Source organism: Papaver somniferum, chromosome 3, assembly GCF_003573695.1.
Source record: "Papaver somniferum cultivar HN1 chromosome 3, ASM357369v1, whole genome shotgun sequence".
In the NCBI taxonomy this organism is placed as follows: domain Eukaryota; kingdom Viridiplantae; phylum Streptophyta; class Magnoliopsida; order Ranunculales; family Papaveraceae; genus Papaver; species Papaver somniferum.
The window spans coordinates 158,577,553-158,592,143 of NC_039360.1; the positions used below are offsets into that span (position 1 = coordinate 158,577,553).

A 14,591-nucleotide genomic window follows, 5' to 3' on the forward strand; every position below is an offset into this window, starting at 1 on the left:
TAGCATCTAGACCGTCCAATTTATCTGAGATCTGCATATGTCAGATTACTCATCGTAGTCGTTCAATTATCTTCGAGATTTCAACACTCTTAGATTAGGCTTTCAGATCGACACACGTGGGTGAGATTAACTATCTACTGACACACGTACAGAAAGGGCAATTTAGTAATCTTAACACCTGCACGAGATCTCTCGATACGAGATTTTGGCGAGATATTGACAAGTCAACAAGAGATATTGACTGAGATAACGGATTTGGATGGAATTCGTTCCATAGGGTTAGATTTGCAATAAATAAAAAAACAGGCCTAAAACGAAAGGGAGGGTCCAGAACAGACCTATTTCTGCATATAATCCTGTTTTTTAGCAATCGAATTTGGGCAAAACCTAAACACTAAAGAATGAGATAAGCTGAGAATTCTTACACGATTTTGACAATTTGTAACATTCAGCAGCTTCAACATATAATTTAGCAGCAGCTACATATTTAGAACAAAATATACCCCATCCATTGATCTTTTTCTGAGCTTTATTCTCGAGTTTTTCACCTTTTGCTATCTGATCCTCCTTGAACTTAAAGGCATTTCTCTGAAAGCCGTCTGGAGAAGGAGGAAGTGAAGAATTAGGCGCTGAGGGGGAAAGTGGGTGATAATCTTGATTCATGTTAGAGAGGGTAGTAGATGATTTTTAGTTTTTTTTTTTTTTTTGACTCGAAAAGGTTAAAATTTTATTCAAAAGAAAAAAGAAGTATAGATGAGAGGCGCCTAAGCACAAACAAGATAAGGAAAAAGCCGACCCAACACACAAGCTGCAAGAAGCACATTGGCAGCAACTGCCTAACAATATAAGTGCAAGCCTAACCTACACAGACTATAATTTCTTCTTGGGTATTGGGTTCTTTTCTCTCTACCCAAATTATCATTGCTAGGACCCAAATCTTTGATTGGTTTTGAGGAATGGAAAGTATCAACGATGCCTCCAAATATTTTCTTAACATCAACTTCTTTAGATCCACGCTAAAGACCAATTGATGAACTAAACTTCATAAGTTTATCCAAATTTTGTTCTTTAGTCATTGGTTTCCATTGAGAGACCTCCTCAACTGACATTACCTTTGCAACTCCCACAACATCACTGTCCGCTTCGTATTCAGACTCTTCACCTTCACACGAATCTACTTTGGGATCTTCAATATCATGTTCTTCATTAACATCGCTGTTGTCTTCGTTATGATCTTCAGAGTCTTCTCTTGCTGCAGTCAGAAAGACATGAGATTCAGTATTTTGAGCCTTTGCCTGACCGCTATCCTCATCTGGTCTTGCATTTTTTTCACCACTCTTTGGTAACTCTTCCAAAACAGTTTCAGAAACAGCACCTAAGACACTATATGGATTCAAATTGCAAATTGGGATTTGCTTATTCCCCTTCTTGGATGAGCTCTTAATCCTTTTAGCATAGGTTCGACTCTTAATAGAAGGTTCTTCTACTTGCTTTCCAATCTCTGCAGCTTTAGCTAAGACTCCTTCACCAACAATTGTTATTTGCTGATTTGGTTGCTCATCAATGTAGGTAGAAGGGTTGGTCTCCTCTGAGATCCCAATATCCTCCACTGCCTTCTCTATTTCCCCTTCCTTAGATAAGGATTTAAACCCTTTCAACATCTCAGAATTTTGCTTCTTCTTAGGATTCGAGTGAGCTTTCCCAGTAGCTTTCTTTAAAGAACATTTGTTGCTCGAATGACCAAAAGATTGACAAAGATTGCACTTTTGTGGTTTCCGCTGATACTCCACGGGGAGATTCATTACAAACTATCAATCCACAAAGGAATGGCGCTAGGAAACTGACAATCAAAATTAATTTCAACAAGAACCCTTGCATATGAAAGTCTAGTCTTGTTGATGGTGCAATCATCCATCATCAAGGGTTGTCCCACAAAACTAGCTATTGGACCAAGCCCTAAGTTGTTCCAGAGATGAAGAGGAACTTTGTAAATCAACATCCACACCGGAATGGACTTCATCTCTGCAATTGAGCTCTCAATCAAGGGACTCCAGGGCCTAACCACAAATAAACTATTAATATGATCAGTGAGTCGATTACGATACAATTCTTCCAACTCCCTGAGTAAAAACCGACTCTCCCAAATATTTTTTCTATCTTAGCTGGGAATTTTTCTCAATCCAGATGGAACAAATCGAAATGAGAACATCAAAATGCCGGAATCAACAGTTCTCAAGAATCATGAAATGCTAAAATATAGGACACTAAAATATGCACAAAGTGGAATATATCTAAACCTAAAATGGTAAAAGATTCATGCTACTAATTGTCTTTTGAAGACGAGATAATCTTAAATCAGAACTTTCTATCACTCAACGAAGACAAGAAAATGAGGAACAAATGTCACAGGCAACCACTTACAGCCAAAAACTTGTATTCATGTGTTCCTGGAAAAGTTGGGTCCAACTCCTGCAGAAGCAAATACAATATCTGCTTAGATCGAGATATTTGGAAAGGTGAAATTGCAGATGCAGAAACAGAAATATATTAGATTTAGACCTCATAGTGCTCTAGTGCATTGGATACAGCAGCAGCATCGGCTTTAAAGAGTTGGCAAAGACCAGCATTGAGAAGATAACCTTTCACACTAGACTTCGAGAGGTTTTTGTTGAGGGACTGTTTTGCTAAATCTTCATTCATCGCAATTTCCCTAGAATACCTGTAAACACAACATATATGTTTTTCTTGTTCAAGGTTTACTAGAATTACCCATAATTATAGCACTCAGGGGGTTCATGCAATGACACCATGTTGAGACAATTGTTGCTTGGTGACTCAAAACCATTAAAAGAGGAAAGGATGCATCAACATTGCACATTGACAAATGAAATGTGACATACGAAAAGATAAATCCATGACATGGAGCGACTTACTGCTCCAGTTGAGCAGAAAAGTGTGCAACCTTCTGCTTGCAATCGTTTGCAATAAATGTGGAGAGTTTCTCGTTTTGAAACAGATCAGCAGCCCGCTCAAAATTAATAAGAGCTTTCTCAATATTTTGCTCAACCTCATATAACTTGCCAATTACCTGCAAACACAAACATCCATGTCATAAACTGTCGCGAAGTTTCCAAAGGTGTGTATTGTACCCTGATTCAGTTAACCACTATCCCAGAGAAAAATGGCATATTAATGGCAATATTAACACCATGCGAACATACTCTTAGTGTACATTATATAACATATCAAAATAATTCACCTGGCAATATTTAGCAGTCGATGGAAAGCTGCCAGTTTCCATATACAGATTTACTGCCCCAAAAAAATATTCAGAAATCCATAGAATAGATGAAAATATGAATTATAAATCATAATACTCAGATATCACACACACAAAAGAAAATCCCACCTCAGGAAATGGGAACCATTAAACTCAACTATTCAGTGAACATCTATCTATACCTTAAATTTCAGCAATCGAATTTGGGGAAAATGTAAACCCTAAGGAATGAAATGAGATGAGAAATTCTTACATGATTTTGACATTTTGTAACACTCAGCAGCTTCAGCATATAATCTAGCAGCAGCTTCGTAATTAAAACCAAATATAAACCATCCATTGATCTTTTTCTGAGCATTTTTCTCGAGTTTTCACCTTTTGCTATCTGATCCTCCTTGTACTTAAGGGCACTTCTCTGAAAGCCGTCTGGAGAAGGAGGAGGAAGCGGGGAAGTAGTAGGTGCTGAGGGAGAAAGTGGGTGACAATCGTGATCCATCTATCTGTACGGTGAATTCGCAAGGAAGTGAGTGGATGCCAGAGGATCTTCGGATTTGTCCCCAAATAGACGACCTAGAGTGTTTTTGCTGACTGCACGTCTGAGTTTGACTCGGCCCCAAACTCGATTCTTGTTTTTTCGAATCGGGGTTGACTTGTTGTTGACTCAGACCTAACCCCTCCAACCTATTTGAGTCAGGTAATAAAATGTCCTTAATTCATCTGACCAAGTCACTGACTCACATATTTTTTAAATCAAATAAATCAGATCTGACTAAGAAAACAAACATATTGAGTCAGGCGATATCAGTCAGACCCAGACGAGTCAGATTCAAATGACTCATATGAATCGGGATAAAACAAACAAGGTGTTAGTTTAAGTTTGCACAGTTCTTGTGGCAGGATGGATAGGGGAATTTTTTTTCCGATTCTACCCTTGTGATTAATAATTATTGAAATTTAAAACGATATATCCCTCAAACTAGACAACGGATATTCATAAACTTTATCACTAAAAAAATATTTTAAAACAACTACATAACAAATATAAACATAATTATCAAATTATACTAACAATCAAATTATACTAACATTTTAAAACAACTACATAACAAACATAAACATAATCATCAAATCATACTAACAATTAATTGAGTAGTTTTAGAAATATATACCCTTATATAATAATACATGTCGATTTTTAGAAAGATAAAATTTTAAAATAAGAAGATCGTCTTTTTAGGGAAGAAGGGAGTTTTTTTGTGTTTTTCTTTTATGATTATAGTAACTAGCCTTTCACTATTTTACCGTACCTTACGAGCCAGGTTATATATACATAATCGACATTAAAATGTCCCGCTAAAGAAAACCTGACTTTTGGTCCGAAGAAAAATTATTTGCTATCTAATTATTGGTTAAGTTAATCATGATTAGTTGGTGTTGATTCGGGTGGTTAATATATGTTTTGTCTTGTTAACTTCAAATTCATTACTAAAACATGAAAAAAATCAGTCAAAAATCGGTGGATGTTCATGCACTCGTAGACCAATTCCGAATTGATGTTTCTCATTCACGAAGAACATCAAAAATCGGTTGATATTACTTACTACATACACAGATTGTAGGAAAAGAAGAAAGATTGAAAATGAACATAGAACGACTATATCATACTTAAAATCATTAATGGTTTTAGGAACCATGCCATCCCATCGGTTAGGTTACGGGATTAACGGATTACTTAGGACAATTTACGTATTCTCGAATCAGGCACATCATCAATGAACTTGAGAGTATGATGGTACAACACTACATATTACTTGTGGCAAGTGAATTATCTTTCCCCATGTCTTATTCGTGGCGGGCATAAAATTGCTTCAACTGAAATACATGTTAGGAAGCACGATGAGATAAATATATATAAGATGTTGGATTTTCACTTTTTCAGGAAAAGGAACTTGGGGATGATTATTAGATACCATTTTTCTTACTCGCATTACACATTTAATATATTTGAATCGAAATACTAAATCTCCCCATTTACGGTTTTAGAGATTCGCGGTGCACTCTTTCACTCTCGTCCCACATATTGAACATATTTCATCCGGATGTTCATGGAACACCTTAAGGAATGATCTATCGAGATCCATATCCTCCATCTGGTTTGCATGCTTCCATTGTCATTGATGTCTGATTTTGAAATGAAAAGAGAAACAAATTAAGTTATGGAAGACGCAGAAACAGGAAAATTCAGCGCTAATATTTTTTTGAAGTCAGTTCCAACAATTGGCCAATAAGTATGTCCACATAGGCCGTTTTCCGTCTTGCAAAACGATTTTGGAGTGGCTTTGGCGTACTTCTTTTTTGGCATTACATTTTCATCTGGAGGATTTTGCTAAATACTCGGCAACCTATATTTGCTTTGGTAGTTAAGAATGGAAAATGATGATCCGGGTGGTGATGTGAATGATTTTATTTTAGGAGCTATGCAACAAGCTGATAAAAAGATTTTGTATGATGTCAGTGATATGGAGCTCTCATTAGTCGATGAGAATTGCCGTTTAGGTTCATGAAGACCAGGAAGTGTATTTATTTATTCCCTCCGTTTCTAAAAATAGGTTTGTTTGGTTTTCAAAGAAATTAAGAAAACTAATTATTGGAGCCACTTTTTCATGTTTTTTCCTAATCTATCCTTTGGTCCCCACTCATTTGTTATTAAAGAAAGATGAGAAAGAAGTGGTACCCTTTTTGTATTAGGAGAGAAAATGGAGAGAGAAAAAAGTTCATCAATGGGTATAGTAGTAAAATCATAACATTTGACTTTCCACATATGGAAACAAGCGTATTTTTTTGACATACCCAAAAAAGGAAACCTGCCTATTTTATAGAAACGGAGGGAGTATTTTATTTTTCAAAGAAAAGGTTACAATTTTTTGGAAAAGAAAAGTTTTTTTTTTTTCACGCTTGATTTGCCGTCTGCTTGATAAGAATGAACAAAAATGTTTTATTTTAATAAGCTCTTTATATATGATTTTCTGGCTGGACAAATGTAGTTAATATCGGATATCGGTTTATCTCGGCCAGGATCGATACACTGATACGACTTTATATCGGGGATATTATCGTTCAAATATCGGTATAATATCGGTTCTAAATTTAGAGACTATAATTTTATAGCTACCATTAATTTTATCAAAAAAACAAGAGTAACTTCAATAACTTTAAAGTTTACTACCTAAAATGATAAATAAACAAGATCAAACTAGAAATAGGAGAGTAACTTCAACAACTTTAAAGTTTACTGCCTAAAATGGTAATTAAACAAGTACAAAGTTCAAACTAGAAACAAAAGAGTAACTTCAACAACTTTAAAGTTTACTACCCAAAATGGTAATTAAACAAGGATATTACAATCTTATTCAAAATCATACGAGCCACTATAGATATCATCATCTTCAGTAACTCCATTAGCTCCATCAAGTAGTCTATAATCAGTTTCTAACATCAATTGATCGGTATCATATCCATCGTACTTAGAGTCGGTTGGGTAAGTAGACTTGCTTCGAGAGCTACATGCACCTATATTACCAACTGGTCTACTTTTTTCACCAAGAATATCTTGCAAATCATCCAAAGTTCCATCAAGAATATCTTGAAATATCCTCGATATATCGGCCGATACGGCCGATATTGACTACATTGGACGATATTATTGTCAAGATATCGTATCGCCGATACAATGTTTATCCTACCGCTCCAAGGTCGATATCCGAAATATCCCCGATATATCGGCCGATACGGCCGATATTGACTACATTGGGCTGGACTTGTTTTGTTGTGCAATGCTATGTTACTGGTGGGCTTGAGTTATCTAACCGGCTGACCGGACCCAATTTGTCCATGATTCGGCGGATGGACACCCAACTTGGTTTATGGACGGATTGGACATGAACGCTTTCATGAAAATCATTAAATATTGGATCAAATTAGTGCAAGTGTATGTCTAAAATCCATGGGATAACCATACCTGCTGAGTTAAGCCGAAAATTTTAATTATGTAAGGTATGAAGGTAAAATTTTTGATAATTTATAGTTATTTCATATTATTTATTTATGGAAGTTTCAATTTTACACATTGCTAATAAAGAGGCGGAGAGGGAATAATTAAACATGTAAGGATATTCATATCTAAAGATATGATTTAGGATGTTATAAGAGCATCTTTCTCCGAGGGTGAAGTCATTTTTTTCGAATGATACGTAAGATTTTAGACCCCCATTTAGTCTTAAGAGACTATGGAAGAGAAGGCGGAAGTCTTATTTTTTAATAACACTTAAGATGTTATTCCTTCATTTATAATAAATTCATCTTCAACAATAGGTTTTATATAATACATGAGGAATGGGAAAATAAATACGAAGGTGTTAAATAACCTGGATAAATTGGCGTCTATGGTGATTAATTGGGGTCAATAGATTTTTTCATCCATCCCATAGAAAATTATAAGGGGTGTCTAAGTTTGATGAAACTACCATTTTACCCTCTATGAAATTTTAATACTACCAATTTATCCTCATTAAATCCTAATAACAAAAAAAAAAAAAAAAACTAAATCATTAAAATCAAACAAAAATATTGTCGATAATCACCAAATTCACTAAAATAGGTAATTTTTCGTTTTAGCTCGAATCAACTACTTTTCTAATTAACCCAATCCCCTAGAGTAGGTTTCAATAACATGTAATCACTCAAACAATCCAAATTTTTTTAAATCAAAGTCTTTTGGGTTTATAACAATCAGTCCACGTCAGTGCACTTGTAAATCGATTTCATTTAGAAACGGTTGTTGTTTATGCCCACAAAGACCGGTTGTCCTGGATGGCATTATGGTCAGAGGAAATTGAACCACAATCGGTCTACGTTAATGCCCACATAGGTCGATTCTGGTATGGAAGAGATAATTGTTTTCCTGTGTTTTTTTTTTTTTTTTTTTTTAGAATCGGTTTACACGATACATATATAAAAACCGATTCTTGTTATGCAATGTTAGGAATCTGTTTTTACATATGTATCGTGTAAACCGATTCTGGTTAACCAAAAAAAACTTTAGTTAATACTTGATCATAAAATGAGTATGAAATTGTACTAGATTTTATTTGAATTAAAAATGAAAATGAAAATAGTTCTATATGCTTTTACCCGATGTGAAAATGAGTATAAGTTTATACTCAAACGAGTTAACTTTATACTCGAATTGAAAACGAGTACAACTTCTTAAACGATTTGAAACTGAGTATGAAGTCATACTCATTCTTTAACTCGGGCATAAAATGGATTTTAATTTTATTTGATATTTAAAAACACATAATTCACAGATAAAAAATAAAAAATTTACCCACAATCCGTTTATATTCATGCCCATATAAACCGATTCTGGATAATCGCTTGATTTTCAAGTCCATATAAACCCATTCTGGGTAGAAGCAAGTTTCAGAAAATCTTTGTATGTTTTTGAGGTTACAATCGGTTGATACCAATGGCAACATATACCGATTCTGAGTTGGTGTTCTTCAAAAAGTTTCAAATTTTCAATTTTTTCATGTTCAGATGATTCATTAACACAAGTTAATTTCATATCTAACATGATATTTTACCAGTAATCACCCTAATTAACACTAATTAATCAGGAATATATTAGCCATTAAAAAAATAGTTGGTTAAGGGGCTTTTCATTTTACTTCAAAACGTCTCTTTTTTGTCGCGTAGTGATAGGCCAAAATTAATCCTTATAGGCCCCAATTTAGCCAGGTTAAATAAAGTCTTATTTACACCTTTGGTTGCACCTCCACTTCATATATTCAATTAATTTATTTTTTCAATAATGTATCAATTTTAATATTTATATTATCCGATCCTAAAGAGAAACTAATCAATTTTTGTAGGAAAGAAACTAGAAGGAATCCTAACAACAAGCTGGGTTCCCACCCCTTTCTGAATAACAATGCCTAATCTGTGGAAAAACAAATTACATCTCTTAGTATTAACGTCGAACCTAAAAAGGTGATTATATAATCAACCAGTTCATCCCCCAAATCACCAAGCGTCGTAAAATCTAAAGCGCCAAAACCATAACTTTGAGCCAAACATTTATCCAAATATTTCTTATTTATACGAGAAACCGCATTGCTCAAAGCTAAACCAGGATGAAAAAAACAAAATCCTTCCCCAGTGAAAGATGAGACCCCATAACACATCCAGACATACATCACGACCGTTACCCCAATTATAAATAAGAACATCAGCCGGCCGCAAACCACTCCCCTGATTAGACATGAATCCCAACACAACTTCCTTCCTTATCGAAATCCCATCATGAAAACACATGTCTGCAATTATGTCACGAACAAGATCATGTTGAAATTTGAGACTTACCTCATTCACACAATGCAAAGCATGGTCCCCCAAAAAAATCCATGTCCCTATTATAAGAAACACACACGCTATTATCAGAGAATAAGGGGACGCCTAATCGGTAACTCAGCACAACGCTAAATTGTATCGCACCTATTCTCTCGTTAATCCCTTGAATAGGTAACGGCTTGAGAAAATCTTGAACATCGCTAGTCTTGTTGCATTTCCAAAGCACACTATCTTGCGTAGTCATGGAAAATTTAGTGGGAATCTCCTTCGTGATAATGCCAAAATATTTAACTCCCAGGGTCTTCATGTGAGGGGCCAGTAAGATCACAAGGACCACACACACTCGAAAACATCTCAACAACACGATGCACACCAATGTCAACCTCCTGAAGAGATGTGTTGTGAAGTATAATGGCATGGAAAGGTTGAGTTTGGATATGCGATGCTAAGAAGCAGTAGTGCACCGCATCATCCATAAAATAAATCCCAAGCTCCCCAAACCTAAGCAGAAAGGAAGCAATACGTTGCTACAACAAGCCCCAACCAGGTCCATCATTCGTAACAATATGCCGCATATGCTGAGACAGATGAGAGTCAAAAATAGCTTGAGACTCAGTTAACTACTCTTGATCAGTTTTTCTCATAGAAAAATATAACTTAGACACACGAACACAACTTCTCAACAAATGCAACTCGCACTGCTGGTCTTCCAATTTCTTCACTCCTTCGATCAACACGGTAGTCTTAAGTACTCTAGAACATAACCGTTCACTGCAAATTAAAATCATAATCCATTGGAGATACTTATTATCTATTGGAGATAATTAGTGAAAGTAATAATCGTAGATTAAGGTTTTATCGTATAAAATATTCTAAGATTAAATTCTTTATTATTGGAGATATATTTTGAACTATGGAGTCCTATATTTACTATATGTGTATAATTTCCCAAGTAAAAATCTTAGTTAGACTTCTACGTAGGATATTTTACACCAACTGTTGGAGATAGGGGTGAGCATGGGCGGGTATGGACCGGTTTTCGCCTCATCCGCATCCAATCCATTGTACTACGAATTTCAAATTTGGCATCCGCATCCAATCCATATCCAATGGATCCACGGATGGACGGATTGGATGCGGATAATCCAATGGATTTGTTTTAGTTAAAATCTATAGTAATGAAAATAAAGCTAACACAAAAGACTCCTTATAAAACCTACATATCCTATATATGTATACAAATATAAAAATGTCATGTACAACACCCCAAGTAAACATCTAAAAACTTATTAAATAATCCATAGTATTTTCTAGAACTATATAAATGCCCTTAATTTAATGGATATGGATGTCCAACGGATTTTCAAGATTACATCCGGTCCCGATCCGTCATCCGTTGGATTTCAAAAATTCCATCCTCATCCAACCCATTAATGAACGGTTCGGACGTCCATCCACAAATGAACGGTTGGTCCCGGTTAAATCCACAGATTACGGGCCAAATGCTCACCTCTAGTTAAAGATGCTCACAGCGGAAATGAGCCTGTCAAACCCTTATCAAAAATGGCACTGACAGGTGCCCGACCCAAATTTTACATTATTAGGAAAAATGAATAGAAAAATAATGATTTTATTACATTTCTTAAAAAAAGTAAATTACATAGTAGGCAACAAACTACGCCACAATTCCTTTTTGAGAGATATTCTTCATGGAAAATGATAGATGCACCGAATTTGAGTATGGTGATGGGCACCGTGTGAGAGGGGATGGGACCCATACCTGCCCACCACCTCCGGATGCTAAGGACAGTTAAATCCCCTCGGTGCACACTGTATCGGTGTATGTATCAAAGCCCATTCTTCATTGTTGGCTGTCTTATGATTCTTCTTTCAAACTAAAGAAGTCTCTGGTCAAAGGTCGGCTGTGCTGATACTCTTTGTAACTTTAGATCAATTTGATCTCGGGAAATGATAGACCCACCGAAACTTTCAACCGAGATTTGTCCGTGAACTGATGGTGTGGCAGTCATTTAGTGACTCTTGTATTGGGATGGTAAAAATGGAATGTGGATCCCCCTTTTTATCTCTTGCGGTGTGTTTTGTGGGATTTATCTCTCGGTGGATAAATCATTTCCGTTTGATCTCAGTAACTTTTTCTTGAGAACAATAGACTTGGTCTGGTTTTCGACAAACGTCTTTCCACACTATGTTATCACTGAAATCCTCTTTTCAAAATTTTGCTCGCTAGTCTATCACTCATGATTACTTAAAATATTCAATTTATTAGATGATGATGATGATACATGTTTGCAGTATCTCTAGATGTACACTCAAGTTGTCAACCAAATGAAACAATATGTGCAACGAATTGCTACGTGCAAGCTTGGCTCTAGACTAGTAAAGTACACGGTGATAATATTTAGACAGCAAAACTCAACCAAGATATTCCATGAAAATGATCCATGAGATGGAGGTAATATATATGAGCAAGTAGCTGCTATCTTTTAGTCGTCTGGAATTAATACGAGCAAGTAGCTGTCGCTATTGTTGAATCATGCACCATGGTGACATTCTGGAGCTTAATTAATTGAGAGGGTCCATCTATTTATGTATCCTCCCAGCTATATCCTCCTACCTAGCTGGATGGTTTATTGATATTTGTAGATTTTCTATATCCAAAATGTTATCTAGATCTGGATAAATACACATCAACTCTCATTAACATAAAAACAAGTTCTCCATATATATTACTGATCATGATCATGGAGTTTACTAACAGAAATTTTTCTTCGGCTGGGTTTTTGCTTTTTGCTGGCATGGTAGTAGGGTATACGTTGATGCTGCGTAAGTAGCTCATTTTTTTCAGTCCTCTCCTTATTTTGTATGATTATAGTTTTTACATCTACTAGCTTGTTTCCTTTTGTGTAGAGATGCCATCAGCTGGAGCAGCCATTTCGTGTGCCTCCGGGGAAATTCAAGTACAGACTAAATCAGTTGATCGTCCTACAGTTTACTGCTATGGTTGTCAAGACCAGTGCATAACCCAATGTAAGTCGCAAGGAAGAGAAGTATCTCAGGTTGAATGCAACTTTTGGGGTACGGATCAGGCCATATGCAAGTGCTGTTGTGCGTTACCATCCTCAACTCCACCACCCAGCAAACCCATCTATTGGAATCAATGTCCACTTGGAGAAAAGAAAAGGTTTAATCTGCTACGTAATTCATTGATTGATTGCAAACTTTGTGTTAACAATTGTAAAACTAAATGTGATCGCGTAGGAGGTACGGTGACCAGGCAAGTCTGCTTCCAGGATTTCCAATTTGGCACAACAGTTCTTATTGATCTACTTGTGTGCCCTTGTTGCTGCAAAATAAATCATTCACTTCCACCGTCACCCCCTCCACAATCACCACCTCCACCACCACCATGCCCTTGTAGTGGAAGTGGTGTATGAATATTCATACATCATCAGTACCGGAACAGCAGCGACGGAATCAGGAATTATGTATGGATGCGCTAAAAGAAAATCCAGAAATACTCAAGCGTAATAAATAGACCACAAAGGTTGTAATACTGACTGATCAGTTTTTTGGTTAATTAATTTGAATTCTTGGGTCTAAAAGAGAAGTAAAATATCAAGACGTTTCTAATGTCCAAGACTCTTCATGATACTTTTCTAATATCCAGATTGGATATATCACCCAGATATTAAAACTAAAATATCCCGTCTCTTTTCTTTAGTTTATCTCCGTCTATTCTCTGACATGAATTCCTTCTTTGGATTAGATCTTGAAATTCAATTCCTTTCATTTCACACTCACTAAATCATCTTAAACCTGAAATTCAATGGGTATGTATTATTATTTCAATCCCCATTTTCCTTTTTATCTGTTAAAATTTAGTTTTGATTTTGGACTTTTTGATTAGTTTGAAGCTGGGTTTGATACAAAAATCTGGTTAGTGAGGCTATTGTATGATACCGTTGATTGACAAACTTTGAGATTTCAGACTTTTTTTTCTTCTTCTTCCGGGGGTTTTAGCCTTTTATACCTATTTAATTATCGGGGTTATTGAGTCGATCAATTAGACGAGAATTTATTAGAGAAACATGGGCTTTGATTTGTATCTTGAAAATAGGCTCAAATGGTGTTTAATTAGACTAGTGATTTAAGTCTGCATTTCAGCTGTAAGATTTTAATCCTCTAATTTTTATGTTTCTAGTTTGGATTATTACAAGTGCTTTTTAGTTAGTGAAATGTAGATTGATTTCCAGTTGAATTGATAAATGCAGCTGGAGCATGTGGGTGCGGTTCACTGGCCAAGGGCTTCAATGGTGGATATATTGCTTCTGGTATTCTTTCCTTACTATATATAACACTGTTCACTAGACCTGTGCTATTGTTGATCCACTTTGCTACCAATTCTTTTCGATGATACAAGTTCAAAATTAATCAAAATGTACGAGAGAAAGTAGATGCTGTTTGAAATTTTGAATTTTTTTGGTTTAATTTGAAAGTGGTTAGATATGTATCAGTCAGTATGTAGATGCCTGGCTAACAGCGTAAAGAAGAAAAGTTTAACATTTAGTTATCTGGTGCTTAGTAGCAGTGGGTATGGCAAATAACAACCTTATGAGTCACATTAGCAGGCGTAAATTGTAATGATTGTTGATTTATCATAGACTTGCTAGCAAGATTTCAATTTTACTGATGTTTCCTGCATCAATGGGAACCGGTGTTGCATATGTAAGACAATATTAGTAGGAATGCACCTGAGTGCATAATGGATATTCTAACAGAAAAATAGGTTTTGGTTTAGATGCACCCGAGTGCATAATGTATGTTCTGAAGGGAAATAGTTTTGGCTTGGTTGCACCTGGGTGCATAATATATTTTCTTT

At 35.7% G+C, this 14,591-nt stretch overlaps 2 protein-coding genes across 6 annotated transcripts; one reads left to right on the forward strand and one right to left on the reverse strand.

Moving 5' to 3' along the window:
* Nucleotides 1-466: 466 nt before the first annotated feature.
* On the reverse strand, nt 467-3,806 carry LOC113361743 (alpha-soluble NSF attachment protein-like). 4 transcript variants are annotated; one of them, XM_026604881.1, is made up of 6 exons: nt 3,534-3,666; nt 3,260-3,312; nt 2,934-3,088; nt 2,560-2,719; nt 2,422-2,469; nt 467-599 (listed from the first exon to the last, which is right to left on the reverse strand). In XM_026604881.1, the coding sequence occupies exons 1-6, from the start codon at nt 3,544-3,546 to the stop codon at nt 555-557; spliced, it is 474 nt and encodes a 157-aa protein (XP_026460666.1). In that variant the 5' UTR covers nt 3,547-3,666; the 3' UTR covers nt 467-554. The 4 variants fall into 4 exon arrangements, with proteins under 4 accessions (XP_026460666.1, XP_026460663.1, XP_026460665.1 ...); XM_026604878.1 differs by lacking the exon at nt 3,260-3,312 and having other exon boundaries at nt 3,534-3,806; XM_026604880.1 differs by lacking the exons at nt 467-599; nt 3,260-3,312 and adding an exon at nt 1,936-2,072 and having other exon boundaries at nt 3,534-3,806.
* An 8,650-nt stretch (nt 3,807-12,456) lies between these two features.
* On the forward strand, nt 12,457-13,272 carry LOC113361744. 2 transcript variants are annotated; one of them, XM_026604883.1, is made up of 3 exons: nt 12,457-12,535; nt 12,620-12,893; nt 12,971-13,272. In XM_026604883.1, the coding sequence occupies exons 1-3, from the start codon at nt 12,508-12,510 to the stop codon at nt 13,032-13,034; spliced, it is 366 nt and encodes a 121-aa protein (XP_026460668.1). In that variant the 5' UTR covers nt 12,457-12,507; the 3' UTR covers nt 13,035-13,272. The 2 variants fall into 2 exon arrangements, with proteins under 2 accessions (XP_026460668.1, XP_026460667.1); XM_026604882.1 differs by having other exon boundaries at nt 12,620-13,272.
* The last annotated feature ends 1,319 nt before the right edge of the window (nt 13,273-14,591 follow it).

What these genes read in the sequence shown, in the direction of transcription:
- LOC113361743 (XM_026604878.1), bottom strand. Translation starts at nt 3,776, where the DNA reads ATGGATCACGATTGTCACCCACTTTCTCCCTCAGCACCTACTACTTCC. An exon ending in TTTTCTGCTCAACTGGAGCA is followed by an intron (nt 2,720 to 2,933) that starts GTAAGTCGCTCC and finishes TTGTGTTTACAG; the next exon opens with GTATTCTAGGGAAATTGCGA. An exon ending in ATGAATACAAGTTTTTGGCT is followed by an intron (nt 600 to 2,421) that starts GTAAGTGGTTGC and finishes CTCCTTCTCCAG; the next exon opens with ACGGCTTTCAGAGAAATGCC.
- LOC113361744 (XM_026604882.1), top strand. Translation starts at nt 12,508, where the DNA reads ATGGTAGTAGGGTATACGTTGATGCTGC. An exon ending in AGGGTATACGTTGATGCTGC is followed by an intron (nt 12,536 to 12,619) that starts GTAAGTAGCTCA and finishes CCTTTTGTGTAG; the next exon opens with AGATGCCATCAGCTGGAGCA.